The 27980-nt window shown below is 39.2% G+C and overlaps 2 protein-coding genes across 6 annotated transcripts in view; one reads left to right on the top strand and one right to left on the bottom strand.

Annotated features, from left to right (window-relative positions):
• Window positions 1-10817, bottom strand: part of obscna (obscurin, cytoskeletal calmodulin and titin-interacting RhoGEF a) — a 46775-nt gene extending 35958 nt beyond the window's left edge. For 4 of the 5 annotated variants that reach the window (XM_080506114.1, XM_080506116.1, XM_080506115.1 and 1 more), the window contains exons 1-15: window positions 10580-10817; window positions 9041-9148; window positions 8666-8932; window positions 5561-5722; window positions 5303-5407; window positions 4914-5180; window positions 4394-4663; window positions 4032-4298; window positions 3578-3841; window positions 2903-3169; window positions 2415-2684; window positions 2038-2304; window positions 1072-1338; window positions 578-850; window positions 223-486 (exon numbers count right to left, since the gene is read on the bottom strand). In XM_080506114.1, the coding sequence (XP_080362240.1) occupies window positions 223-486; window positions 578-850; window positions 1072-1338; window positions 2038-2304; window positions 2415-2684; window positions 2903-3169; window positions 3578-3841; window positions 4032-4298; window positions 4394-4663; window positions 4914-5180; window positions 5303-5407; window positions 5561-5722; window positions 8666-8932; window positions 9041-9080 (3250 nt within the window). In that variant the 5' untranslated portion in view covers window positions 9081-9148; window positions 10580-10817. Of the gene's footprint in view, window positions 1-222; window positions 487-577; window positions 851-1071; window positions 1339-2037; window positions 2305-2414; window positions 2685-2902; window positions 3170-3577; window positions 3842-4031; window positions 4299-4393; window positions 4664-4913; window positions 5181-5302; window positions 5408-5560; window positions 5723-8665; window positions 8933-9040; window positions 9149-10579 lie in introns of those variants that run through there. The other variant, XM_080506118.1, reaches the window with a different exon arrangement.
• Window positions 10818-19597: 8780 nt separating this feature from the next.
• alkal1 (ALK and LTK ligand 1) lies at window positions 19598-25736 on the top strand (the record flags this gene model as incomplete). Its single annotated transcript, XM_080505663.1, has 5 exons — window positions 19598-19868; window positions 22041-22094; window positions 22655-22735; window positions 24174-24247; window positions 25633-25736. 4 exons carry the CDS (start codon window positions 19598-19600, stop codon window positions 24236-24238), a joined length of 471 nt encoding a protein of 156 aa, XP_080361789.1. The 3' UTR covers window positions 24239-24247; window positions 25633-25736.
• Window positions 25737-27980: the final 2244 nt, after the last annotated feature.

Below are 27980 nucleotides of genomic sequence, written 5' to 3'. Positions count from 1 at the left end.
GCCGCCTTCAAAGAAGTGAACATACAAACACTAAGTAGAGATGCAAGACTACAGTTACAGAAAAGCCACGAGTCTAAATGTAATCTCTGCTAAAACTTGAATAAACCTTCATACAATGTCAGTTCGGGCTCAGGGTTATAGGAAAGGACAGGGTCTTGTTTTGTATTGAGGTCCACCTATTGGTGACTTTCCACTTTTTCCTTCTTATACTTCTGTTCATACCTTTGACGGTGACGACAGCCCTGGTTGTAACAGACCCAGCGCTGCACTCGTACACGCCTGCATCACTGCTGCTGACCTCCCGAATGGTCAACCGAGCTTCACAGCCTGAACGGCTGGCGAAATATCTTGAGGAGTTCCACATTAGGCAACCGTCTTTGTACCACAGGATGTGGCATGGCTTGGAAGTCATGCAAGATAAAACCAAACCACCTCCTTCAATGGCCTCACAGTCGGCCAGGGTCTTAATAATGGTGGGACGCCTCTCTGATGACAGGGAGCAATGACACCGAATCAATAATCAATGAAGAAGTGAGAGGAGGATCTACATTCTTCACATGAAGATCAAACACCTCACCTCTGACCAACAGTGAGGCATAGGATCTTTTATCTCCTGCTGAAAATGAAATGGTGCCAGTGTCTTTTCGGGCAAGCTGTCGAAATGTGAGGGTGTGATATCCTCCTGCAACCATCTGGATCTCATTCAGCTCATTGGTATAAAGGAGAGTCTCATCCAAATACCACTTGACCCCCATGTAGTCGCTGGGACAAATCCGACACCTGAACGTGACTGTGTCACTCTCGAGACACTCAACATCTTCTAATTCATCCAGGATCAACACCTTTTGATCTAAAAGAAAAGAGGATGTTAAAAAAACAAAAAAAAACCCATACAAAATGTTCACTCATGCATTCGTTTAGAGTTCAAATAGAGAAAACATTTAATCAGTTTGACCATTTATTGTGTTGATTTACTTCATGTGTACGTCGAACATAAGTTTTTGGAATTTAATTGAACTCCTAAAAACTACCGTGAGGCAACACTCCACACTCGCCACACAATGAGCTCACCCTGCACGGTCAGCTGTGCGTGGCTCTGCATGGTACCAACGTCACACGTATAAATATCGGTATCCGATTTCTCCAGGCCAGCGATTGTTAGGGACAACACCACGCCCTTCTGTCTGATGACATACTTCCTACCAGACCTCAGCTCCACCATGCCCTTCAACCAGGTCACGCGCTTGGCCGGCCGCCTGGTCTCACATTCAAGGGTCACTTTACCCTTTTCCTCTGCACGAGTCTCCCTCAGCTCTCTGGCAAATGTGTGCTGGAGTTCTGGAAAAACATAGCAAAATGAGAAGCTGAGAAGTTGCTTTATTTTTTCCACTGCTAAATATAAAGATTGAAATAAATGAACAGAAATGTATTCTGTTTGTTTCAGTTCAGTTTTTTTTTTTACATTTCCGTCAGTGACCTGTCTAAAGGTGTGTGATTTAGGTCGTCATCAGACCAGATGTATTTCAGCACAACAGGCTTTAACGCACTTTGTCATGGGTATTGCTTTTCAACGATTTGGATGTATGAATCAGCATGAAGTATAATCAGTGTATGCATAGTATGTAAAGCATATTTAGGCCACAACCTTTACTGTGTTCTACTTTGTCCAGTTTAGGATTGCAGGCAGCTTGAGCTGGTCCCTCCTGACTATACACAGAAGGAGGTACAGCCTAAGCTGCCATCACATGACAAACAGAAACAACCTGTATACATTTGCACCTCTAATGAGTTTACAGATATCAGTTCGCATATTATAATTTTTTTTTTAATGTGGCTGAAAATCATACTAACCAGAAACTATGGCTGCTCAGGAAGAATATACAAACTCCCCACAGAAAGGCGTCTTAGCCCAGAATGAGATTTAACCCCTTGTCAGTTTAGCCAGAGGATGTATTTTTCAAGTTTGTGGTTGGCCACACATCAGCTGTATTTTTGCTCACATACTACAGGATTATGAAACCTTTGAATGAAATCTACCTCGGATCTCCAATTTGGCACGGGAGGCAACACCGTCGGCCTCACAGCAGTACTCTCCAGAGTCTCTGATGGTGGTATTCTTTATCACCAGTCGTGCCAGATGCTTCTCCACACTCATCTCGTACTTAGGGCTCGACCTGATCACATGCCCATTTTTCAGCCAACGGATGGTGACCTCTGGTTTGGTGATTTCACAGCTCAGCTCTGCATCTTCTCCAGGCACTGCCTTGACATTCAACAGCTCCCTGAAAATGTGCACTGGCCTCTCTAGATTAAGGGAAATACACAAAGACAATCCCCATTTACTTATGTTCATACCCAACAACTTAAAACAACATTCTCATAACATGCAATAGTTTGTTTTTTGTTTTTTTTACCTTGAACAAAGAGCATGGTTCTGCAACTTAGGTCATTAATTGTGAAGACGACATCTCCAGCATCAGTGAGCATGGCATCTTTAATGGCCAGCTTATACTTGCGACCATTGTTGATGACTTGAATGCGATTGTCCGTCACAACCACCTGGCCATTTATTGTCCAAGAAGGGTCACCGTCGAGATTGTGAGAGAGTTGACACTCAAAAGTACAGTTTTCACCCTCCACAATAGAGGTTGTCCTCATGCGGTGCATGATGGTAATGTGTAAGTCTGAAAGTGAATATATATTTTAGCTCCCACAATATAAAAGCAGAACATTTATTTGTGTTTTTTTGTTTGTTTTTATTTAAAACATTACAAAACGCTTGCATTTCAAAAATGCAGACATCAAAGAGACTTGCTACTGTATGTTTGTACTCAAACCTGAGGCATCTAACATTATGACGACACAATACGTGTGGTTCAATCAGAACTGTCCAGTTGCTCACCATGTACTGTTACTTTAGCCTTGGTCTGACTGGTGCCCAATTCACAGGTGTAATGCCCAGCATCATCCTTCCTCAGTGCGTGGATGATCAGTGACATAGATTTACCAAACTGGAGCAGCTCATGTTTATCATCGGCTGTGAGAACCATACCGTCCTTCCTCCAAACTGGGGTCACTGTCTCTTTGGAAATTTCACACTGAAGGCAAACCTCCCCTTGCTCCTCTCCAGCTACGTCCTCCAGCGATCTCAGGAACACTGCAGGGCGTTCTGAAGCAGCATTATGACATTTTGGTCAATAACCTCCAAACGTCTGAGGCCAAGCCTCAGAACAGACGTACAAATACATTGTGTTTTTCAAATGTCTGTTCTTGTTGATGTTCTGGACACTCTCCACATTTTGAACACACATATTTGTACTTACTAATGTTTACATTTTCAAAACCAGCTTGTTACCTCATTTAATCTCTATAGATTAGAACTTCAAAAAATAATAAATTTTTCCTTTGTACTTATGTACTTTTCTTTATACTTAATACTTTACTCTTTACTTCAGTACTTCAACTTTTATCATAATATTTTTACTCTGTTATCTACATCTGCCTGAACAGAGAACGTGAATATTTTGCCAGTTGTCCTTTACAGAAACTTGGACAATTTAAATATCCCGTGACTGACCTTTGACCTTTAAGGTTGTTGTCTCAGTAAGAAGCCCTGCTTTAAAGGTAACCCTGCTCTCCTGGGGTCGAGGCTTCTTGATTATGAGGCTGTGCATCGTGCCCATGTGTTGAATCCTGTTGATGGTGTTCGAGTACAGGCGCACGTTGTTGAGGAGCCATTCAACGTTGGCAACCACGTAGTTGAGCTCACACGAGAAAGAGGCGACGCCGTCCTCCTCGATTTCCACTGGCTCAAGGTGTTTGACTAACTTCAACATCCGCACTACAAAAAGATACAGGAAATTAATTTTACATTTAAAAAAAGAAAAAGAAAAAAAAAAAAAAAAAAAATATATATATATATATATATATATATATATATATATATATATATATATATATATATATAATTATTATTATTATTATTATTATTTTTTTTTTTTTTTTAAAGCATCAGGTGAAGTACTACCGACCTTCCACTTTAACATGCGCTGTGCTCTGTGAGCCTCCCGCCATGCAGCGGTACTGCCCTCCATCCATCCCCGTCAAGCCATGGATGATCAGTTCGGCTCGTTTCCCTTCCCTCTTCATGCTGTACTTGTTGGAGGTCTTCAGAGCTGTACGGCCTTTAAACCAACGCACCACTCTGGGTGAAGGGGCAAACTCGCAACGCAGGGCCACAGAGCTGTTCTCCTTTGCTTCCACATCTTTTAAATGGTGCACGACCTCAAGCGGTCGCTCTAGAGGATAAATAATGTACAGCCATTCTCAGGAATTGGATAAAAACCTGATAAAATAATAAAAACATAGTATTTGATTTTTTATTCACACAAACCTTTCACTGTGAGATCAGCAGTGGAGCGACTTTTGCCAGCCACAAACTCAACAGGACCCGACATGGAGCTTTCAGTCGAGGTGAGACAAAGGCTGTGGAGGGTGCCCTCTCTGTCAATGTCCACTGCTGCACATGGCTCCAGAACCTCTTTATTCAAAGTCCATCGAGGGGGCCGCCCTGACTTCAGGCTGGTTTCTACCTGGAACAGTGCGGGCTCCGGCTCCATCACCTCGACCGATTTCATCCCCCGCACTATGGTGATTGCCTGCTCTGCATGTGTGGCGACAACACGCATCACTACCACTGCACAAGTCTTTGTTCATATCATCACAATGTGTGTTATATTCAAAGGAGAAATACATGTAGACCAGTAAGTTAACATTCTTTAAAAGATAAATATCAACCTGCAATTAAGGTTAAAATCAATCCAGTATCTCAACTATTTGCAGGTAAAAAAAAAAACAACAACAAAAAACACCTAAACACTTTGATGTGATTACTGTGACAATACGCATCTCACCCTCCACCAAAAGCTGACAAGATGTTTTGTCATCCCCTGCGTCGCAGGTGTATGTGTCTTCGTCTGAGGAGCAGACGTCGTCGATGGTCAGCTGCCTGTAGATGTCTTGGCTGATCAGTTGGTACTTCTTACTGGGCACGAGCTCCATTCTGTTCTTGTACCACCTGACCTGGGCATTTGGTCGTGATACCTGGCACTCAAGCAGACCTCGGTGACGATACATAGCTATCTTGACTCTCAGTGGACGTATTATTTGGACTGGGAGCTCTAATGTATGAATAAAAAACAAAAAAAAACATATTCACTGAGTTAGCTTGAGCTTGAAATAGTATTTGTTGACTCTATTTGAGCATTAGTCTGGGAACAGTCTTTGAGTCCGGTGGTCACACCTTTTACCGTGAGAGTTGCATAAGATGAGACACGCTCAGCAGTGAATCTGATCTCTCCTGCATGTTCTGGTCTGACTGACTTGAAGGACAAGGAGTGACTTTTACCTGGGAACATTTTACAGACAATAAATATACAATTTTCAATATAATTGATTAAGGACACATTTGGCATTCTCAGCTGGGATTTACAATCCAGGAGCTGATTTTAAAAAACAAAGATAGACATTGTACAAAGTAGTAAAAGGGCTAATCTCCCACCTTGATGCCTGATCTTGATGCTTTCCCCAGGCCGGATCCTACAGTCATCTCTGTACCAGCGGCCATCCACGTCCACCTGATTGACCTCACACAAGAAGTTGATGGGCTGACGCTCCATCGTGTCAACGTCCTCCAACTCTTTCACTATGTAGATATCCCTGGCTGGGAGAAGACATTCAAGCTATTCTACACAGATCTGAATGCATTCAGAGACTGAGCACAGGTCATACAGATACATTTAATTGGTGAATGGATAATGTTGAAGTATGTAAATGAATAAGTCCAACCACATTTTTACTGTATCCCATAATTTCAATTTCAGCTCTGGGTCAAAGGTCCTGGACAAAAATGTGATTCTTCACTATAATTGTCCGATTCACATAACCACCTTGAATATTATCTCATTTCCAAGCAGGCAGGGAGGATATTCCAGATAATTAGTTTCAGTTTATTTATTTATAGTGCTGCATTAATCCCCAGAGGGGAAATTCCTTTCCAAATTGTCCCATCGGTAGCAGCCACACAGAGCAGCGCTTGTGGTAGCTTGCTAAGGGACATGTGTATGATTTTGGGAATGTGGAAGGAAACCTGAGTACCTGGAGGAAACCCACACACAAACAGGGAGAACATGCATACTCCACACAAGAAGGCCCTGGGCCATATTTGAACCCATGACCTTCTTGCTGTGAGCCAAGAGCAGTAACCACTAACCACTCTGTTTAATGGTTGTGACAACAAGTCTGTTCAGCATGACCACAAAAAATAAATAAATAAAATAAACACCTGCAGGACCCCTTTACATCCAATGCTACATAACTGGAAACAGGTATTATATTGTAACTTTATATAACAAAAAATATCAGCAGCAGCAGCAACAGGGTTTGCGTTCATATTTTTTCGCAATAAAAGATATCGTTTTAAAAATGGGTGTGAAATCTCAACATGTTCAGACCCAGACTATGATGGGGGAGGTCATAGAAGACTTGTGTAGAAGGAAATGTTTTACCTGTTACACTTGTGTAGTTTTACATGGTTTTTGTTAAAGCTTTTAACTTGTGTTCAATAAAGTTATTAGATTACATTATACCTAAAAAACAAACAAACAAACACCTAAACCCTACTCTTCTTCTCTACTTAAACATTATAGGAGTGTCTCTGGAGCAATCAGCTTTCTGAAGCCGTGATTTTAGTGACTGTGCAAAAGTGTGTGATGGATTTCTAATGAAGACGCATATCAAATATAATTGAATTAGGCCAACTGGACTTGGTCATATGTCACATGACATTTTGGCCCTCCTGTAAACGGCTTCATAAATTCATGCGATTCCCTTCGCTGAGCTGGTTAATATAATTAAATAGTGGCCAGCTCAAGTATTTCAACTTTTTGGTTGAATCACATGCGGTAAGGTTTTATGTGCCTCATGTTTCTATTTTGATGATCCACAGGACCCAGGGTGTTCTTTGTTGATAATCTTTTCTTTTTCAATGACTTTCATTATGCTCATTGGAATCACATGACGTTCTGTAGAGTTCAAAGGAGGTCATTTGTGATTGACCCTGGCCCTTTGAAGTTGGATTATTGATTTTTTTTTTTTTTAGCATAGAAGAAAGAATTGTACAATAGATGTGGGATAAATTGTGGCACAAACCACTTGGAAGAAGGCACTTAAATAAGGTGCAAAATGTCTTCTACTTACTCTGAGATGCCTCCTACCTGGATGAATGAGAATATGCATAGACATTTAGTACCCATACTTTTCACATTCACTCCTGCTGGAAATGTCATTAGAAAGAATAGTATTCACTTCCATTGCTGTGTAGATGATACACAAAGCTGTTTGTATATGAAAGCAGGTAACATTGATCAGCTTATTATATCTGACCAAACCGTAGAAATAAATCTGTGAAGTTTCTTACCTGCTCTGTCAATATTGCAAATATTCACGTACTCTAAAAAAAAAAGAATTCTATTGTAAAAAGTGACGCAGACTCCTTCCCTTACTGTCAAACCCGCTCTCGCTCTCAACTCTTGAATGCATTGTTGCATGTGCTAAATCCACCCCATGCCCATCTGATTGTAATCCAATGTGGCTTTTAAAAGCAGCTTCGTTCTAGATATTATATTAAAGTGCTCTTTAACATCTTGAATTCATCCATTTTATGTTAAACATGCACATTTTTATCCGATCCTCTTTTAAAGAAATCCGCTCTTTACGCATCTGTTTTGTGCCACTTTCATTAAACGTTGTGACGACTCATGTCACTCCTGCATAAAGCCAACATTGGATACTATTTATGTTAAGGCCATTTTTCAGCATCGCATCAAATACAGATTATTGACTGGAAAACCATTGAATGGACTCACAGGTGCAATCCACATGTGACACTCCATCGTGAAAAAGTGTAACCACATTTAAACCTAATGTAAACACTGCATTATCCTTTCTGAAAATTGTCCAGCACACCAACTGACACACAAACTGTTGAAAAGCCTTAATCTCTGAAGACTTCGGGTTGTATGTGTGTCTTTGATATGGATAGCTGAGACATTTGAAAAGTAACTATCACTGTGGGAAAGTTTGTTGAGGTCAAGATAAAATACCGTCATGATAACATCTCTTTCAATAAAATCTGCGATCTGTTTCAACTTCACAATGCCAGATCTCAACATGCACCTACCACAGTGAAATGGCCGTACATAGTTTAGTGTAGAACTTCTCAACCGGTCTGCTTGTAGTTCAGACATTTCATCACATTCAGTGTCATAAAATCACAACTCCAGCAGAGAAGACATTGAATGTCAGCTATTGTCCAACGTCCAATATCTCACAAGCCACCTTGTATTGTGAATAGAAATGGCTTTATATTTATGTTTAGTACCTCACCCCAAAGTGTTTGGAATTTGACTTGTGCCTGCATGGAAATGAACAGTGGTGACCGAGAGGTTACAGAAACAAGCATGTGAGTTTGCTAGTTTGAAACCCACGGCTGACAGGTGGTTCACTCAGCATCTGGTGTAAAATGTGCATTTCCACCAGGAGTGAACCTCCAAAGAACAAGACTGGTGGCAGGCCGGAGGAAGCTCAGTAGACGGTGTTTCCTTACCTCTGACACAGAGTCGGCCTGATGTCTGAATGCCATTTGCCTCGAAGGAGAACAAACCGGCATCTCCCAGAGCCACTCTGTTCAGTATGAGAGAGTGTTTCTTTCCATGTGCGCTGATGCGACAATTGGGTTTGGACTTAAGCTGCGTCCCATCTTTGGTCCACACGCCCTCAATGTAAGCAAGGTTGAGAGTCACGTCGAAGGAGCAGCTCTCACACTCTGACACCTCCACATCCTCCAGGCCCTTCACCACCTGCAGACGGTTCTCTGGCAAACCAGCACATGCTCAACATCAGAGACCAGACAGACTCCCACTACAAAAGTAACACTGAAGTAGAGTATTGGAGTATGATTGCTTTTAGGAAGAAGACTTACTGGCTGCTGCTACTATCCCTGCAGGTCTGTTGTCTCCCATGGCTTTGCTATTTTTATTTTTTTTTTTATCTTGGTATGAAACCTTTGCTTTTGACAGCAGCAGAAGGTCTGCAACAAATATGTGATAAGGACATATATCAAATCAATTGTGTGGATACATTTGTATGAATCCTTCTATGGTTTGTTTTAGCTTTCTCTCATGATGTTTAGGTACAATCCTGTACATGGTGCCATTGTGTGCATTGCAGAGGTGCCGCGTAACCGAGTAGTATATCTTTACTGCGCAATAGAGGAGGGCAGTGGTGGCAGAAGTGGACTTGGGATTGGGCGTTCACCAAATATTAAGATCCTTTCCAGATAAAAGTTGCATGATGTTCTATTTATAGGCCAGGTTCTTCATTGTGTTTGCATTGGTTTCGCAAATAATAATGTCCTTTATTACTGAAAACTTTAATATAAATGTAATCATGTGTGTCATTGCTATTGATTAAGTTGGTGTATCAATGCTACCAAACATAATAATCCAATTAAATAGTCAGAATGTGTGGGCGTGAGTAAATAATGTGTTTAATGAAGTGCGGTGGGAAAAAATCCCGTTCACTTTAGTACTAGTCCTTTTTTTCTCTTTCTTGAGAAAATGATTTGATATTTTTACAAATGTCCCTTTTACCCATGTATCTGCCTCTGTAGTATTTTTGGAAACTTACATTTCCAAAACTAAACAAATTCTTCTGCAGCTAATAAAGATATAAACTATCCCCTAAATGGCAACACCGGCCCATTAAGATGTATACACATGGTCTCGGTCTTTCATATGATGGCATGCCAGCCTGTCTCAGTCATGAATAGCAGAGTAATCTTTGTCACTTCACTTGACTGAGCTCAGCACCACCAATATAAACTCAGCTGTGACGCCGCCTCTGTCGGTTTGTATGTGGTCGGCCCAGGAAGGGGAGGTTTTACAACAACAAAGAAAAAGGGCAAAAGAAAAATTGCAATAATCACTGTACAATGTATGATAAGATATTGCGGCCATAACATAATAACTTGCTGGCTCCAGCCATTCATCCAGTGAACTCCGTCAGTCTCATCAGCTAAAAGAGCAGCTCGTGATGCGTCACTCGATGGCTTTGTCTCTCCAAACAGTTATTTAGAATGCCAGTCGAGGCCTAATATGTTGTGCTCAATTCAATCTGTCCAGATCTGTCCAAACCCAACACCAATGTAAAACATTAAAAACCTTGTTTTGCAAAGCAACCTTAAAACTGTCGACGATAGAATGCTGCTCGCATCTCTTTAGACAACGCTTGACATTACTGTGCCAGATAAGACATTTTATGCAGTTGTTGCAGCTCCGCATTGCACAGAAAATGAGAGCAATCAAGAGAATTACATGGAAATTATTGTCTTTAACACTTTAACGTTGACTTTTGTATGGTAGCCTTAAAATATGCAAATAAATGACAAATAATTACTCAAAACCTCAGCAGATTGAGAATGACAATCATAAAAGGGCCAGATTAAATCACCTGCACCTACCTTTAACTTAAAACAGAGCTTTCTACAAAGAATACATCCATGTCCGTGCTCCTGTTGTTGCAGTTACAAACAAAAACAAAAATCCTTCACCTGGAAAAAAAAAAAAAAAAAGCAGGCTGAAGCATCCACACTGGCAACAGATGTGTCTCAGTGTTATCTTGTTTCTCATAAAGCTCTTAAGATTATAAACCAATGCTCAGCCAACAAAGAGAGTATCCAGGTTTGCAAGCTGCATCCCAGTCCAAGACATTGACTATAATGCTTTCTCTTTTTTCCCTCTCTGTGATGGAGCGTGGTGTTGAACAGCTGACATATCTCTCCTCACATACTACCCTCCAAAATAGCCTTCTGTCAGTATGAGGGCAAAGATAGCTTTGACTCTAATCGTGCGAGGCAACTCGTGTTCAGCATCAATAGAATAATCTGAAACAATCAGGATGGACACGACAAGTGTGTGTGTGATGGTTTATCAGTGTGGCTGAAAGGGAAGCGAAGTTCACGCCGAGATCGATTGAGATCTTTAATTATTTAAAATGTGAAGAAACACCAACAGTAGCGAAGTCTAACAAAAATCAATACTGTAAGTAAGTGAACAAATGGACAAAGTTTGATTTATCATCACTCCACATGCTTGAAAATTAGTTGCAAGAAGGAAAAATATATTCTGATGAATATTCACCACGTCATTGCTGTAAATCATAAAAACGCTTGCAACATTTCAACTCCCTACGAAATTAATCTGAAAATGAAATGAAATCATGACGAAAGATTAAGAATTGGACACACTATATGGAATACTTAGTTTAATTACATCATTTTCATCAACACACATCACATCACATCTGTCAGGCTCAGGTTAATTAGACCAAAGTCCGTGGTTGTCCAAAGGGAGTTTCCAGCACTGCCAGAGCTGAAAGGTCACGCGAGATTAAGCAATACAAAGCTCCGATTTCACCGGGTCACTGATCGTGAGTCCACATATGAAGATCTTTACATATGAGTCATACAGAGACACACAAATGCCCTCTTCAATACATTATTGTGATGTCATTGTTTTATTGCAACGGAGCAAGCAGTGAGTAAGTCTGTCCGCATGTCGGTAATCTACTTTCTCTACCTCACAACAATGACTCAAAAAACCACAAGCAGGTCGCCGTGCGATGGCACTTTTCATTCGACACAGAAATGACCAGTGTGAACCAGCTGGGTTTCTTGCCTTGTTGAACCAAATGAATGTACACTTTCAGTTTGAGAGCCCCCCCTCCCCCCCCTCCCCCCCCCAAGTAGACCGTACAAAGCCAGAAGCACATCAGCATTGTGTGCAGCTCAGTTTGATAGACAGCCCCATGTGCCACTGAGCACTGTTAAGTCCAGTGAAACTCTATCGACGGGATAATCTCTGCGCGGCCCTGCTTGTCAAACGACAAACAACTTGTCGTCACTGAAAGGACAACAGTGACCCACTGAGGCAAAACGTTCTCACTTTACAGATCTTCAGTCACCTATGCGTCGTGAGACTTTATTCGGTTTTCAAAGAAATCGAAGAGAAAATGACAGGATCACCGAACAGTGTCTCAGGTGTTAATTTCTAAATCTGGTGTCTTTTCCTTCGAAGCAGGTTGTCTGACCGCGACGGTGGTTCGCGGGTCAAATAAACCTCTTCAAATGTGGACCCTGGTGCACGCAGCATCCTACTGATGGGGTACAACTTCTAAAAATAGAGCAATGTTAAAGGAACCAAGGCAATATGAGGAACTGCTGAGTGAATTTAGAACTCGACAAAACAGCTGAACACTCCACCTAAGCCTCTGGGTCCATGTTTGGAAACACTTCCCCCTCCTGTGTTTCACATTACTCCTGAGACTTTCTACACCTGACAGCGGTCACAATAAAGCAACTTAATGTCGAGGTACAGATCCGATCACAGTGTCTGACCAACTTGACTACACCAGATGACCTAAAATGAAATTCCATTCAGGTACTTCTCCGTGCAGCACTACAATGTGGAAGTTATATTTGTTGAATACATTCCTGGACTATTTTTATAGCAATGAAAATAGTACAGTATAATGAGATTAGATGCCGTTTGGCTTGAACAGATGCAATGGACAGTCTTGGTATGCAAGATAAAATGTGGCTTTTGGAATTATAACTATTTTAGCCACCGGTGACTGAGCCTAGTATTTATTTGAAGGTTTTAATCCAACAAAGCACGTTGTTTTTGTTTTATAGTCAAGGTAAATAGTTCAGAAAGGATCAGTATTCTAGAAAATAAAACTCAAAAATCGTGTGGTGGTGGCAATTATAAACCAGAAGAGGGCAGTACATCACAATTCAATGATTTAATAGGCGTTCTACCTTACAGCAAACGTTTAGGCTTTATGTTTTGTTTTGGGTTTTTTTTTTGTTTTCACAAGCAACCAACAATTAATCAGCTGAAAGCAAATCAAGGATTATACAAGTACTACATATTTCTGAAAGATTCTCCTCTGACTGGTTTTCACCCCCAGACGTTTCATTCATAAAGAGGTTCATCATTCTGTCTGAACATCATGTCGACCATCATCAACCTGTGGCCTCACCTTCATGACTGTCAGATCTGTCTCCACTTTCTAATCTCACACTTTTAGATTCTTTTATCTTCTGTGGGAAACCATAGATATATTCCATACATACATTATATGTATTTAATGTAAATTGTGACAATGACCTTTAATTAAATGACTTGGCATTTGCATTTTTTTTTTCCAGCCACCTTTGTCTTAACCCCCAATGAATGTACAATATATTCATGCTCTTCTCTCATCTGTTCATCCATCTGCAACGCAGCAGATTAGCGGAGGCTCCCACATGCACTGTGAGAAGCAGGTTTTTCTAAAACACACAAAACGCCAAGGTTATATGTTGTTTCGTTTTGTCCTTTTCGGCCTGCGACACACTCAACTTTCTGCTTCAATTACACTTTCCTTTTGTGTTGCTCTTTCTAAATCTGTCAGAAAAACAGTCAGCATCAGCTTCCAAAATCTTCCTCCTCTTTTGGGGATTCAGAGAAGAACGACATTAATCTAAAAAGCCATAAAAAAAAAAATCATATTTCTGGAAAATCCAATTTGTGCCCTATTTCTGTGGTTTATGACGATGAGGAACATTTTATAAACTACAGCTGCGTTTACCTTGCCTCCACATAATTTTCCCATTGTTTTCCCTTCCTTTTTTCTTCTTTTCTTTCAATCTTTTGATGGATTCTTCATCCAGTTGGCAGCAATGTCTTTCTATAACTTAAAATCAAGCACAAAAAAATAATAATTTGTAAGTTATCTTAAATGTATGCAAAGAATTATTTTTCATTCATTTCATTGAAGATGCTGTTCTACCTGGTGAGGGTTTTTCCCATCCTGTTCATCTTTGTGGGTTGTTTGGGTTCAGAGAAGCATGTTTTTGTTTTTTTTGTTTTAATCAGAGTGACTCCCAGTAGCAGCCCAGGGCTGCCAGAGTACTCACATTTAATACCAATAATGTTAAATTCAAATTCTGTCTGGAATAATTCATCCCATCAACGGACAATTGGGACCTGTGGGTATTAAGTAGGAGAACGAAAGGATTGTTCTTGACTCATCTTGTATGTGCCTTAAAATGTTTCAGAAAATCCAAACTTCTAACTTGTATTCAGTTCCCTGACCAGAGTTCCCTTTCAGCCCACGTTACAGCCCACATATGTTTGGAGCTCCTGAATTGCCAACCAATTTATTTGGTTTTTGTACAGCGCTAATTCCAGTTTCATCCCCATTCCAAATTGTTTAAGTCATATTTTGGAGAAGTTGTTTACTCTCTCTAAATGGTCACAGAGCTGGTTGCCATTGTACTTATTACATATATAAGACTGATGTAGCCTGATGGGATCCTGCCTGAGAGAGAAAGTTGTTTTTGTTTTCTTTAGAAAGCCAGTGTTGACATGCCATCTCCTTTTCTGCCCAGTTTTTTTCTTTTCTTTTCTTTTCTTTTCTTTTTTTAATAAGCTGATGATAAACTAATATGTGTTTGTCAGTTTGCTGAGGGAGCTGTTTTGAATTTTTTCAAAAGCATGTTCCTGCTCCTCACGTATCCGACGAGCACCATTGGGTGGGATCCTCCTCCAATGATCAAGCTAATAAACCATTAAAATAAGGAAAGAAAAACTATTAAAGTTAAAGCCTCGAGGCTTTACAATGTATCATATCAAAGTTCAACCTTCTGAAATTTGACCTTGATTTTAAGGCACTTCTGGGCGAGATATCAAGTTCATGTCAGTTGTACCGAGTGAGTCACAGTCTCAGAATCTGTCGTCCATTTGTCTCAGCGTCATTTCTAGGCCTTTTAGACCATATAAGTAATAATAATAATTAAAATATCAGCAGCCCACATTGAAACCATGTCAAATCAATATAGGGAATTTCAACATTGAAAATGCACCATCTATACAATGTAAAATCAATGTAGAGATATTTAACATTGACAATGCATCATCTATACAATGTCAAATCAATGTAGAGATATTCAACAGTGAAAATGCAACATCTGTACTTCATTAATTCAACAACAGTTCTTCAATTGTTGAAATAATTACTGTAATTAAATATTGAAACAACATAGCTTTGTCAACCTCAACAAAAAAAAACAATCTGACCAAAATCCAACGTCAAATCAATGCCTTTTGCTATCTGGGTCCTTTATTCATTACAAAATAAATTACTGTTTGAACATAAGCCCGTTGTCTATTAAATTACCCGATAAAACTTAAATAACTGTATATTTATAAATCAGTCAGAAAAAAAAACACAAAAAGCCCCCTCAGTATAAATTCCAGTGTCCTGCTGTCCATGTGGCTGACCTATCATAACGTGTGGGTTTAAACCAGCGCCCCCTAGTGGGAAAAGTATAATGAATGGCATCATCAGTATTGGCATCAGCAGAGATTTCTGCAGAACAGGACACTTGATGTGTTTGATCATAGGATAACGGTGATTATTCAGAGTGACACCTTTTTTTTTTTTTGCATACAGCCATACACTCTCACTGCTCCTGTTCAATATGAAACATAATAAAGTTACTTGTAGATTAACTTTAGCCTCAAAGAAAACCCATGTCATGTTTTCAAGAACATACATTATTTCTTTTTTTTTTTCAATTTCTTCTATTAAAGACATAAGTGGCTTTGTGAAACATGGATTATCTAGTTAAACAATTAAAGGTCATTAGCAAAATTGAGTGCCGGCTTTACTCACCATTCCCAGAATAATTTCTTCCTCTTCTCAAGCAGTCTTCTCCTCTTCCTCAAAGTGAAGCCTGGCCACACACCGGTAAGTCACATTGAAACAAAAATAAACGTGAAGAAGTACTTAATGTAAAGGACAATGCATTTGATCCTCACATACTTAAGAAACCACCTACTGACCCTTTATTTTGGCCTCTTTCTTCGTTACACTTTCTTCTCATGCATCCTCATCCTGCCTTTTCTTTCACTTGATTCACCTTAACTGCCCCCACTTTATTCATGTCCTTGCCTGACAGCGGCTCCAAGCATAGTAAGAAGTAACTGAAATACTTGAAATAGTTTCTGAAAGGCACTCAAAAAATTGAAGGAGATGATTACTGTTGTCTTTGTTATATTTATTCCTAGCACGAAATCAAGTTATCATCAAGTTATTCCTCAGCACCTTCCACAGTAAATCTTCAATATGCAAATAAATAATTTAATCTGAGGGTGGACCACCAAGTCACAGATCTTCTTGGGATTTGTAAAGAATTGGATGTGGCACATGTAAAGTACAGTAGCAAAACTTTACACATTCTTCACTGAGTTATAAGAACAGATACCTGTGTACAAACATGGTTAGACTTAAAGTAGATGTTTCTCCTCTTTTATAAAGTCGAGGTAAAAAAACAAACAAACTCAGAAATATAAACAATGTATAAAAGCAAGTAGAAAAATTTGAAAATAACTCTTTTTCCAGCTGTTTCCAATTTTATGTCAAGGAGTTGCCATGGCCAAGCCCCCGTCACTGTGGTTTATGTTTTACATTATGTATTTTTGACTTGCCCTTTCCATTGTACAGACAAATGAAAAATAAAAAAGTTTACTAAATAGCATGAGAAGCACGAGTAAAACATACACATACAAATACATGTGTTATGATATTATATATATATATATATATATATATATATATATATATATATATATATATATATATATATATATATATATATATACACACACATATATATCTCTTATTTCACATCTCAGGTGAGACAAAAGTATCTAATGTGTACTTTATTGTGAAATCATAAATACCAAGCAAGGAATCAGTGAAAGCAAGCCAATGGGCAGCGCCGTCATTTAGACTCTTTTATCTCTGTAATCTTTGCACAAATATCAAGTCATGTAAGTGATGATGTGTTCGTAATGAACCGGGTGTCTTCCCATTCTTCACTTTACTTCGAGATGCTGTCTTTACCTTATCATGTTTTTCACTTCTGAGTCGACAACTTGTTCGTGCTCTGGTTTCACACACTCTCATTCTCTCCTCACCCTCTTTCTGTCTCTCTCTCTCTCTTTCAGCCTCCTGCACTCCTTCCTTCTTTTCTTTTGCTTTCTTTCACATCATTCATTTTTGGCTGTGCTTATGTTTTCTTTGTGTTCTTGAAATACAAAGTCATCCCATCTGATGCTGTATTGTCAATGTGATTTCTCGGTTTACATCACCTCCATAAGACTCAGTCCACTTCCTGAAACGTTCGTTTCTCTTCCTGACATCAATGAACTTCTTCTGCATTTCGCAACTTGACGTCAAACCGTCACGTCACATTTGTCTTTGGTTGTGTTTCAGTGTTGGGCAATTTGTTGACATGATGTTGCAAGACTTTCTTTCTTGGCCTCTTGTGTGCTTCGACCATCTTTATCTCCATCATGTCCAGTGTTACAGTGTAGCAGTGAGTCCCGACTCTCCCCTCTGCTTTCCAGTTCGTCTTCTTAGGATGTCTCCTTCAGCAATGCTTTAAACTAGCACCTTGTTTGTTTACAGTACCGGTGAAGAAATAAAGTGGCATGTCCATTAAAAGTTGCTTCTGTGTTGCAGCAGTGTGTGCAGTGCAGAACCAACGCAGAAGCCATTTTTACATCTCAATTCCCACATTAAAAAAAAAAAAGTTAATGTTGGTTCAACAAACAAAGACACATTAGGGTTCAAAATTTAACTTATAGAATATTGTCTGAATTAACTGTAAATATAAATCTTTACTATATGCTATTAATCTTTTCATCTAAACAACTTCTATTTTAGAGAGCTATTTGGATTTTTTGAGTCTTTAAAAGTTTAGAGAGCAGGATGTGATCGGGATCGATTGTCTTTGTTTCGTCTTGAATCAGTGGGATCGCCATGTCTTCTCTTTCTTTAATCTTGTTCATTTTTTTGATGCCATTAAGTTTTGTGAAAGAGCCTGTGTCAATGGAATCCAGTAAAACCCTACTGACCCTTCAAGGTCAGTGGGGTCATCATCAAAGTAGAAAATGTAATTTCAGCCACGTATGACTTTAATATGTCTAAAACAAATGATGATTGATGGTGAGTTTAATAAATGTCTACAACTTGTCCAAAAATGGAAATTGTACTTTTTGAGGCTGAAAAGATTGGCACCCGCTGCTCTTTTCCACTGGGATCATCATTCATACCCTGTTTCTCTTCACCATATACTTATATACTTATATACGGTGAATATTATTATTATTATTATTATTATTATTATTATTATTATTATTATTATTATTATTACACATGTCTATCGCGGTAATTATGTCACACAAATGTAATTATACATTTGTGTGACATAGTTGTTTTTACTCACTTATACACTTGTTTGCCTGCAGCTTCTGTTTAATTGAAAAAGGCTCTTAAGAGCTGCACCACACATACATTTCAGTTCTGGGGGTGAGACAGTCGGATGGCTGCTCCTGGAAGTGAATTCTTTGCTGCGCTTAGGCGGTCACAAGACCTGGTCATCGGTGAGCAAAAACATCGGTACGCTGACAGGTCAGCTAGAAGCTTATAGGCCCGCAGACTTCAGTCTGCAACCAACGACCAACAAGTTGCTCCTTCAGGAAAACTCCTGCCTTTGCGCGCAACTGCGCCACGGTCTGGCTCGACCTGCTCTCCGTCTCTCTTCTTGTTTCAGTGGATTCTTATTTATTTGTCTTTTTTTTTTTTTTTAACTACAGCTTTTTCTTTTTTTTCACACGGAAAACATTTTCTCTGTTTGCAAGGCAGTCGATTTTTATTTGGAAGTAACTAGTTCTTTAGAACTAAAACTAGTGATGGTTTGGTGCGGAAAGAATTGGCGCATGCCAAAGTGAGCGAGTGTCAGTGGAAGAAATTACGCCGAAGATGTCAACATTGCTTTACCACCCACTCAAAATCGATTGTATTACCTTCAAGAAGGTGGCTCTTCGTATAAATAGGAAGGCATTATTTCAAGAAAGACAGTGTTGAGCACAGCCAGCTGTTCTCCCTCTCTCTTTTTTAATCGAGACCACAGACAACGCCTGGAAGAAATTGCTGAATATAACTCTGTCCCGACTGCAGGGCAAACGCATCTTTAACTCCTAAACCAGTAAGTATGAAGTTACATCGACTATATTTATTTTTCTTTTGCGCAAAAAAAAGAAACATAACAACACAGGAGCTTTGTAAACTGGGCTGCAACGGTGGTTTTTGGTGATTCATTCCAGTTTTACAGGTTTTGGACATTATTCTTCACATGTGTTGTTTTTTTTTTTCCATTAGTTTGAAATGTGACTAACGATACTGCTGCTGATATGTCTATTTGTGATAAACATGATGCAAAATGTTAAAGTTTTTGATTCTCACAATTAAACAGAAAATGACCTTGTGTGTTCATAGAAACTGTGCAACCCTAAAAAACAACAAAAAACAACAACAAAAAAACAAAAACATTATTCCCTTGTGTTTTCAGACAGGTGAAGTCATGCAGGTGGAGAGGAAATGGCATATACTGTTGACTATCTTTTTTCTGCTCATCACCTCGGGTCAGTGTCTGGACAGCAAGGAGGTCAGGCAGAGAGAGCGGAGGACCCTGTTGGATCTAATCTTACAGGTTATCAGAGATAGCCAGCAAAGGGACAAACCCGTCTCTCGGCGCTGTAGCAGTGGACTCTACACTTCAGCTCAAGACATGAAGTTCTCCTCTCATGAAAAGCCTTTCAACGTCCCTAGGCTGGATAACAGAAGACTCATAGGTAAGCTGATAAGATTTATTTTTAGGTCCTGATGATGAAAGCATAATCCCCATTCTACTGTTGGAGACAGCTGTCATTGGTTTGCTCGCTGCTGTACGTCTTATTTATTTAGCTTGTCTGAATGGAAGTTTGTCTATTCATTCAGTTCATTCAGAAAATGCATGATATAATTGTGTTACTATTTTTAAATATTATCTTCCAAATACACATGCTCACTCGCAGTTTTCATTCTCAAATATCCAACTTGTGTCAAAAAATGTATATAATGAATGTAATGAAAATATGCATCACGTGAGCAGAATAATGATTAAGCTCGACATCTTTCCATTGAAGATATGAGCATAACAGCCTCCTGACACTACAGAGATGGGCTGGCGCCACACATTTATGTAGGAGGAGCATTGGCAAGATAAACTTGTGAATGACTCCATCAGACTAATTGATGGGTGAATCTTTAATATGAATGGTGCACATAAACCCCCTAATGTCCCTCCAGTCACACGTAGCCCTGTCTCTATTACAGCCCCTCAAGCATTTATTTTAAAGCTTTTCTTTATTTAATGACAATAGGCACACGAGTTTACTTATCTGTGGAAACAAAAAATTATTTTTGTTTCACTCTTGTTTTAATAAAACAATAATTTATTATTATTACAAAAACATTTTTTTCTCCCGGGGAGGAGTTCTGATTTGTATTGGCTTAGATGGAGTATTGTATGCAGAATAGTTTGAACCTATTTTAGCAAAAGTGAATGGAATCTGAGACTCGACATGTCTGGCAAGGAGTCAGTTGGAAAAATTTAACTTTTCTTTTCATTTTCATTCATCACCGCGCTGTTGCTGTAAAAGTCGAGGTTAATTCAGAGAAAACTGATGCCGCACATCTATTTTCGGCAGGAGTTGATTAAAATCAGCGTAAACTAAATGTGTTATTTATCTGCAATTTCAGCTCCTAACTCCTATCACAATCTATTAGATGATGGAGTCCAGGCAGTGCACAGGCATCATACTGCTCAAAGTCTTGGCCAGCTTATGTAATTGGAAAAGTACCTTTCTCAGACCACTGAATGGATGGAATTTATCTTTTGAGGATATTAAAAGCTGCATATTAGAAAATGGTGCGCGTGACATGACCCAACATTCATGGACAGGCAAGGATAGATATGTTGTACACACAAGAAACATCTGTACACTCAGTGATCTGTTCGCGTCACAGTTGTCCCTGTGTCTCCCACAGAAGCCATGGCCGTGTCATCACAATGACAGCTTGTAGAAATATGAAATACACGGGAACATCTTTTTTGTTTTTGTGTTTCCTCCCGATGCAGTTATTCCATTCACATGTGAGGCACAACAAATGAATTCTCAACCATGAGTTGAAGACACGTGTCTTTTAATTGGTGTTGATATGGATTTGTCAGTGCTTGCAAATACAGTGGTTAAGCTTTGTATAGTGAAACCACAGTGGCTGACTTTAATGTAACCCGGACTGCCATATGCAGAGTCTGGCGGTCTGTTAGATGCCATCTGAATACACTAATCTAATTTTATAAGTTGCATGAAGTTATTTATCGTGTTGACATCCTAAAACTGTTTAATGTGGGTTCCAAATATCTATACACTTCAGAAGTGTTTTTAGGCTTCTGATGTCGGTTTACAAACTGTCATTTATTCACATTGTGCTGTCACTGCAATATGCCTTCTGGAGTTTGTGAGCTAATGTTCTGTTAGCCCGGTAATGACTTACATGGACTTACTCTGATGAGCATTATGCTCCCATACAATAATCTCTTTAGCCTGTTGGCATGGCCAGTATGTTAGCAGATTGCTCCATATCATTGTGGACAGAAAAGAGAGCGAGGGGGAGAGGGGGGGGGGGGGGGGGGGGGGGGACTTGATGCTCTAACGGCTAAATGCACAGAAAAATGCATAAATGTGTGGATTAATGACAAAAAAAAAACTATGTCTGCTGCAGCACAGCTGAACTAAATTCACAGTGAATGAAGTTGAGGTAGAACGCTGTAGTCTGGCGTTGTGTGTGCACGGTATTTGATAAATGATGTTGAACCTTGTGTTGAAGTGATACGGAATGTATTTCCATCGTCTATCGTCCTCTGGCTCCCTGTCCACCTTTGCTCAGATGTTAGCTGACGATAACGTTCTTTTTTTCAGAAATTGTTCCGAGAGATGCCAACATGAAAGGCAAATTCATTCAGCATTTCGGAGGTAAGAAAATTGTTTTATCTGGCATAAATTTCCCCTTTTTCTTATGCAATGGTTGGGAGTTCTTAGCTTCTGTCACAGAGGGAATGATATTCATTCCTGTGAATCAGCGTACAGTACGACTAAGTCTTTGTGAACACTGGAACTGCCGTGGGTCAGGAGAGGGTTGTCGGGCTTAGCTGCGGGGCAGTAGTGCTGAGAAACGGCACATGGTCTGGGGCCGACAGCATTAAGATGAAGGCAGTGCAAGGTTAAGCTGATTATTTGTCTTAGGACCTGAGTAGAGTTCATTATTGGTGTGAAAATCTGCAAACTTATATGTTAGCGCAGAAACGCTTTAAGGTGATTATCAATGAAGACTCAATTCCTCACCACGCTAATGCCAGTTGAACTCTGACTGCGTTGCCAGGTTCGTGAGGCTGCACTGCTCACTTTCACTTTGCGGTTAGCGATTGTGAGCAGAGGCTTCCACGTTTGTATGTTAGAGCATTTTAAAACAAAGATATGAATAATGTTTGAAGTTCATTTCTTGTTGCCTGATGAGATGTTTTTCTCTTAAGCAGGACAAGTCAAGTTCTCATCGGAGTGCAAAACACACTTTCATAGACTTTACCACAACACAAGGGACTGTTCAAGACCAGCATGTACGTAAGGTGTTTTTTGTTAAATCCTGTTTGGTTGCAGCTGTTTTAAATCTGGTCAATGTAGGATGTACTAACTTTTAGGACTATTATTATTTCTGTTATTTTTCAAGAAAATTGAAAATAACTATTACTCTAGAGTGTTCTTTTGTCTGGCCCAACAAGAGCAAAACTTACACTCAAGTGTTAAATTGGTGGTGGAAGCGATAATGAAACAAAGAAATTTAAAGTGGTTAAACTTCTAAAGACAGGTAGTGGTTTGTTGAATCTGTCAAATCGTTTCCATCCAACAAGAATGAACCAGAGTAACGCCGACCGTGTATATCATGAAATAGTGTTTTGACTCCTCAGTTTATGTGATGAATTCACATTCCAGGATTGTCTTGTAATTACATGATTTATGACATTTAGGACAGAACAAAGTGAAGACAAAAAATATTTCAGAATTAAAACAGCCTCCCGCCAGTGGATCTGAACCTTTGGCAAGTTGCAGTTTGCCACGTTGTTCTATAAATTGCTGAATTTTTATGGTTGTGTAACATTATAACACACACACACACACACACACACACACACACACACACACACACACACACACACACACACACACACACACACACACACACACACACACACACACACACAGTTAGGCTTCTAGTGGTCTTGAAAATTGAGCAGATCACAAAATTGGCATGACAAGTTATCAAATATTTGCCGACAGTACCCTTCAGTGTTTAGAATGAAACAGAGTAGAGAGAGCGGTGTATCTTTTCCAAAAAAAATTTTTTTGGCATGCATATTTAATGAAGCCTCGCCAATATAAAGTTGTATAAAGCAGCATGAATGTCCCGTCGTGATTCAGAGGAGGTCATCCAGCTGGAACCAGACATGAAGACTCGGTGGGCAAATGGAGACGTACAGGGTACATTTATCTGTCGGATTGGAATGACGCAGAGAATGTAGCTATGGTTCATTTCTCATGCAAATTTTACAGATGGCAATATAAGAAAGCATGATTGAGTTTGTACTCTACATGCATAGCCTCACTTCAAAGGAACATTGCAACTTTAAACCCTCCATCAGGAATTAGCGTGTTATGACACCTCTGACGTCAGTGCAGATGCTAAAGTACGTTTTTACTATTCACATCTTAACAGATATATTATGTATGAAACAGCTATAGTTTTTTTTATTTATTTTTTTATTTTTATTTGAAACATTGTAAGAGTTTGGAACCTCGGCTCATTCACGTTTACACTTTGTACAATATAATTAGAAACCTCTACGGTACTTATACTTGTGTATACCTTAAACTTTGAGCTGTTTCAAGGCAAAAGAAAATCAAAGAAAGAAAAAAAAAGAAAGCATTTGTATGACAATTTTATAATGTTGACATGAGCACAAATTATTGCTTATTTGTTTGTTTGTCATTTTTTTTCAGACTACAAAAGATGTGCAAGATTGCTAACGCGATTGGCGATGAGTCCACTCTGCATGCAATCATAGACGTTGCGTGTGAGTAACAATGTTTTTCTCTTCTTGGGTGAGGCTTCCTCCGCAGTCCAAATCATTTGCTTTGTTTGAAGCCTCGTATGTGTCAAAACATCAGTTTGATTAAGACGGACATTACACTTTGTCTCTCAGCTTCGCAACAATGATGTTCTTTGTTGTTCTTGGTCAGATCGAGTCCATTGTGTATCTGCTGCGTATGTAAAGAAAACCAGTTCTCCCACAGAACAATCACAACTTGATCTCTTGTACATCCAGCCAACATTTTTTGAGCTGCAAATTGTTTTGTGTTTCTTGGCTATGAAAACCTGGAATCTTTCCCCTGTCAGAATGAAGCTCTTACACATTAAATACTAATTCAAACTTCATTTATAGCCGGATATGGTTGACTGAGGCTGCACACAATTCAACGTCATCACAACAGTGGAGTAGGAGACAAAAAAAAAAGAAAGAAGGCAAAGAACCAGATTGCGTACATTCTCATATCTGAAATAAATCAGACATTAAAATGAAATAGCAACATGTATATCATTCTGTCAAGCTCGCGTATGATATTAACTAGCAGTCGGATTTTAATTTATGACCTCCTGTCCCCAACTGCAAGAAAATCAGGGAGGTGTAACAATGTCAATGTGTCCTCACTGTCCTCCATTGTTGTCTCAACATGAGGCTTTTCAAAATGCTGGCTGAGGCGACAGCGACATGTTTTCAAGAATTAATATAGGAAGGTCTTCTCGTGCATGTACTTGTCAATCCGCTGGGTCAAGTACATTGAAGAGAGAGAGATTTTTTTTCCCCTCCTTTTCATTCAAATGAAATATGAAAGAATACTTCTGGATGTACTGGTCGTCGTTTCTCTGTTCACGTCGTCTCTGATGACGACTCTTAGTTCCGAAATGTTCGCTGTCCTCCAGTTTCTAACTCAGCAGGCCTCAAATTCTGTGTCGCTGGTAAGTCGTTGTTGCGGTTCAACTACTTAAGTAGTCATTTCAGTTCATAGATTCTTTTCGTGGTATAGTGGTGAATAAAACTGCACAGGCTGACACATTTCCAGGCATTGGGTTCGTAATGTGAATCAGATAATGAGATCTTGTTCTCAGAAATGTGACGAATGTATGTCACAAATGGCAGGCTTCAGAAGGCATATTAAGTGATTCACTTAATTTCTGTGAAGGAGCTCAGACAAAACATTGAAGAGCACTAGACCAGTGATGACTGGTTTTATAAATCGGCATCATTACCTAGAAAGGTGGACAAGGAGAATTACTTGGTAATTTTTTTTTTCCCCTTCTTTTCCTCCCCCTCTACAAACAAGAGCTATAATGTGTCCAGAAACTAAATACACTCGTACTCCTCTTACTAAGTCTTTATGTTGTGCTCATTTATTTCAGGTCCCATTATAAAGGAAGGGGGATCAGTGTGTTGCCAAGGAAGTGCCTTCAAATCTACAGCAGTCATAATAACATTGTTGTGTTTTATAATATTTCTATTTTTGTTTCTTTTGTTGCTGTTTGCCGATGGACATTCCTGTTTGTTTGTTTTTTTGGACTGAATTTGCTTTTTATTTTAAAAGTGTAACTGTATGTATCACACATTTGTAAGGAAATAATAATTTAATATCAAATGTACCTATTTATTAAAATGGTATTTACCTACTAATTTCACAGTTATTCCAAATCAGATTATTTTTGGTTATGAATGTCATACATGATGGAGAGTAAGCTCTTTTGTTTGGTTGTATTTGGATTTTACTTTCACTATTACACTGATGATACGCTCCGCCATTGTGCTCATTACATTTTATTTGGCACTTGAGTGATTGCTGATAACGCGAACATATGGAATAATAAGAGTGGTGATAATACACTGCGGTATTGAACAATAAAAAATTTTTGAAGCACAGCATATTTTGCCATTATTGAGGATGAGTGGAATGAAGCAGGGGTGGCGTGGCGGGTGAGATTGTACATGGCGCTCCTGGGAATAGACCGCTCACAACACTGTGGTCTGCCTTTGACAGTGCAACATCAATCCCAATCATCTTACGTATTTTGAAGACAACTCATGCAGCCTTCTGTTCAGTGTCATCACGGTTCATACAAAACAAACATCAGCAAGACTGGATTTCATTAGAGATGGCAATGGAAATCCATTTTTCTTTTCTTTCTGGCTCAAGCATTTGTTTGGGGTGTTTTTCTTTTTGCAGTTTTTAGCACCCTTTTGACATCGTATCCTGTCCCTGCTCCTCAGGTGCACCCAATACTGAATTCTCTCCTCCGTCATTCCAAAAATTCTGTCAAATTGTTGTGTTTATCTTTCTCAGCCACTCATTCAATCATGGTTGTCATAAAACATAGCTTGGACTCAACCAGTTGTTGAGCAACGCAAGCAAAACATAACCAAATACTTCAAGCAAGCGCTTGAATTAATCACAGGTGCAATTCAATTTCTACACACAGTCTTTAACAGCAAGGGTCAGAATAGACAACATATATTTAGATTTTTTTTTTTATCTGTTTCTTGCCCATGCTTTAAAACAGGATTCTATATTTTTTTGAAAGCTTAGAAAATGACTTTGGCGCAAGTTTGTTGTAGCTTTTATATGCAGTCATGGGAGCAAAACATTTCAAGCACATTTGTTTATGATAATGAAAATCTAATGAGTGTTACATACCCCAAAATGTGAGATCACTCCAGGACTCCCCTCATCAAACCTGAATACAAACTTGTGTGTGAACCAGAGAGGGAGAGAGAGAGAAAAAAAAAACCCTGTTTATCTCAGTTTCAATCCTGCATGTTTCGATTATTGGTTTATTGTTAATTAGTAGAAAAAGCTGTGGACATTGGCATGAACTGAAATCCTCACTTTAACTATTCAATGGGAAATGTACATATCAGAACTGTCTAATAAAGATCATTGCATAACTTTTGAGATAGTTAAATATAATCCAGATATATAACTCATTTGAGCAACTAAAGTTTTACTGTTTAAATACAGAACAGGTTTGCTATAAATTCCTGATAAAACAAAATGTTTTCTTGTATTTGTCCTGCTGTATTATTTTGTGCTGAGTCCAAGACCTGGGTCATCGTGACAGTTTTTATTCAAACAGTACAATATAAATGGGGGTTTGGCCAAAGGGATGGCGCTCGATCAGAAGAAAACAAAGCAGGGCCAAAGATTACAACAGCATTTATCTCACGGAACAATGTCTCTACAGACTTAGCAGAAAAGGTTTGTTACATGGGACTGAGCATTATTCAACAATGTCCGACCTGTTGTGAGATTGTTTTGAAATAAAATAACAATAATAATAATAATAATAATGATAATAATAATCCACAGAAAACACAAGTTCAAAAGGGTTGTGAACTGAAATTGCACTTTAGAAATATGTTTCCTTCAGTTGACGAGGCACAGATCCTTTCATTGTTATTATGGTCTTGATCAATGTAGTTTTTCCAACTTCATGCGAGGGGGCCCTGTGTTGCAGGATTACAAAATGGCTGACAGTCTCCGCTCCACAAATCACAACTTCCACTGGAACAGGACCATGCTTGGAAATTTATGATTCACTGAATTCCTTTGTATTGCGGAGCCCGCAAAAAACAAATAACCTAAATGTTCACTGCCGTAAGAGTCTCAAACTTCTCTGATGCACTAGTGTGTGATATTAACTGGGACCGATTAAGGAAAAGAGTGATGTTTTCTGCTTAAGCTATAAAAGGATTAGACCAG

This window comes from Blennius ocellaris (assembly GCF_963422515.1).
Source record: "Blennius ocellaris genome assembly, chromosome: 12".
Taxonomy (NCBI): Eukaryota; Metazoa; Chordata; class Actinopteri; order Blenniiformes; family Blenniidae; genus Blennius; species Blennius ocellaris.
The sequence above is the reverse complement of the archived record's forward strand: the minus strand, read 5'-3'. Positions and strand labels throughout refer to the sequence as shown.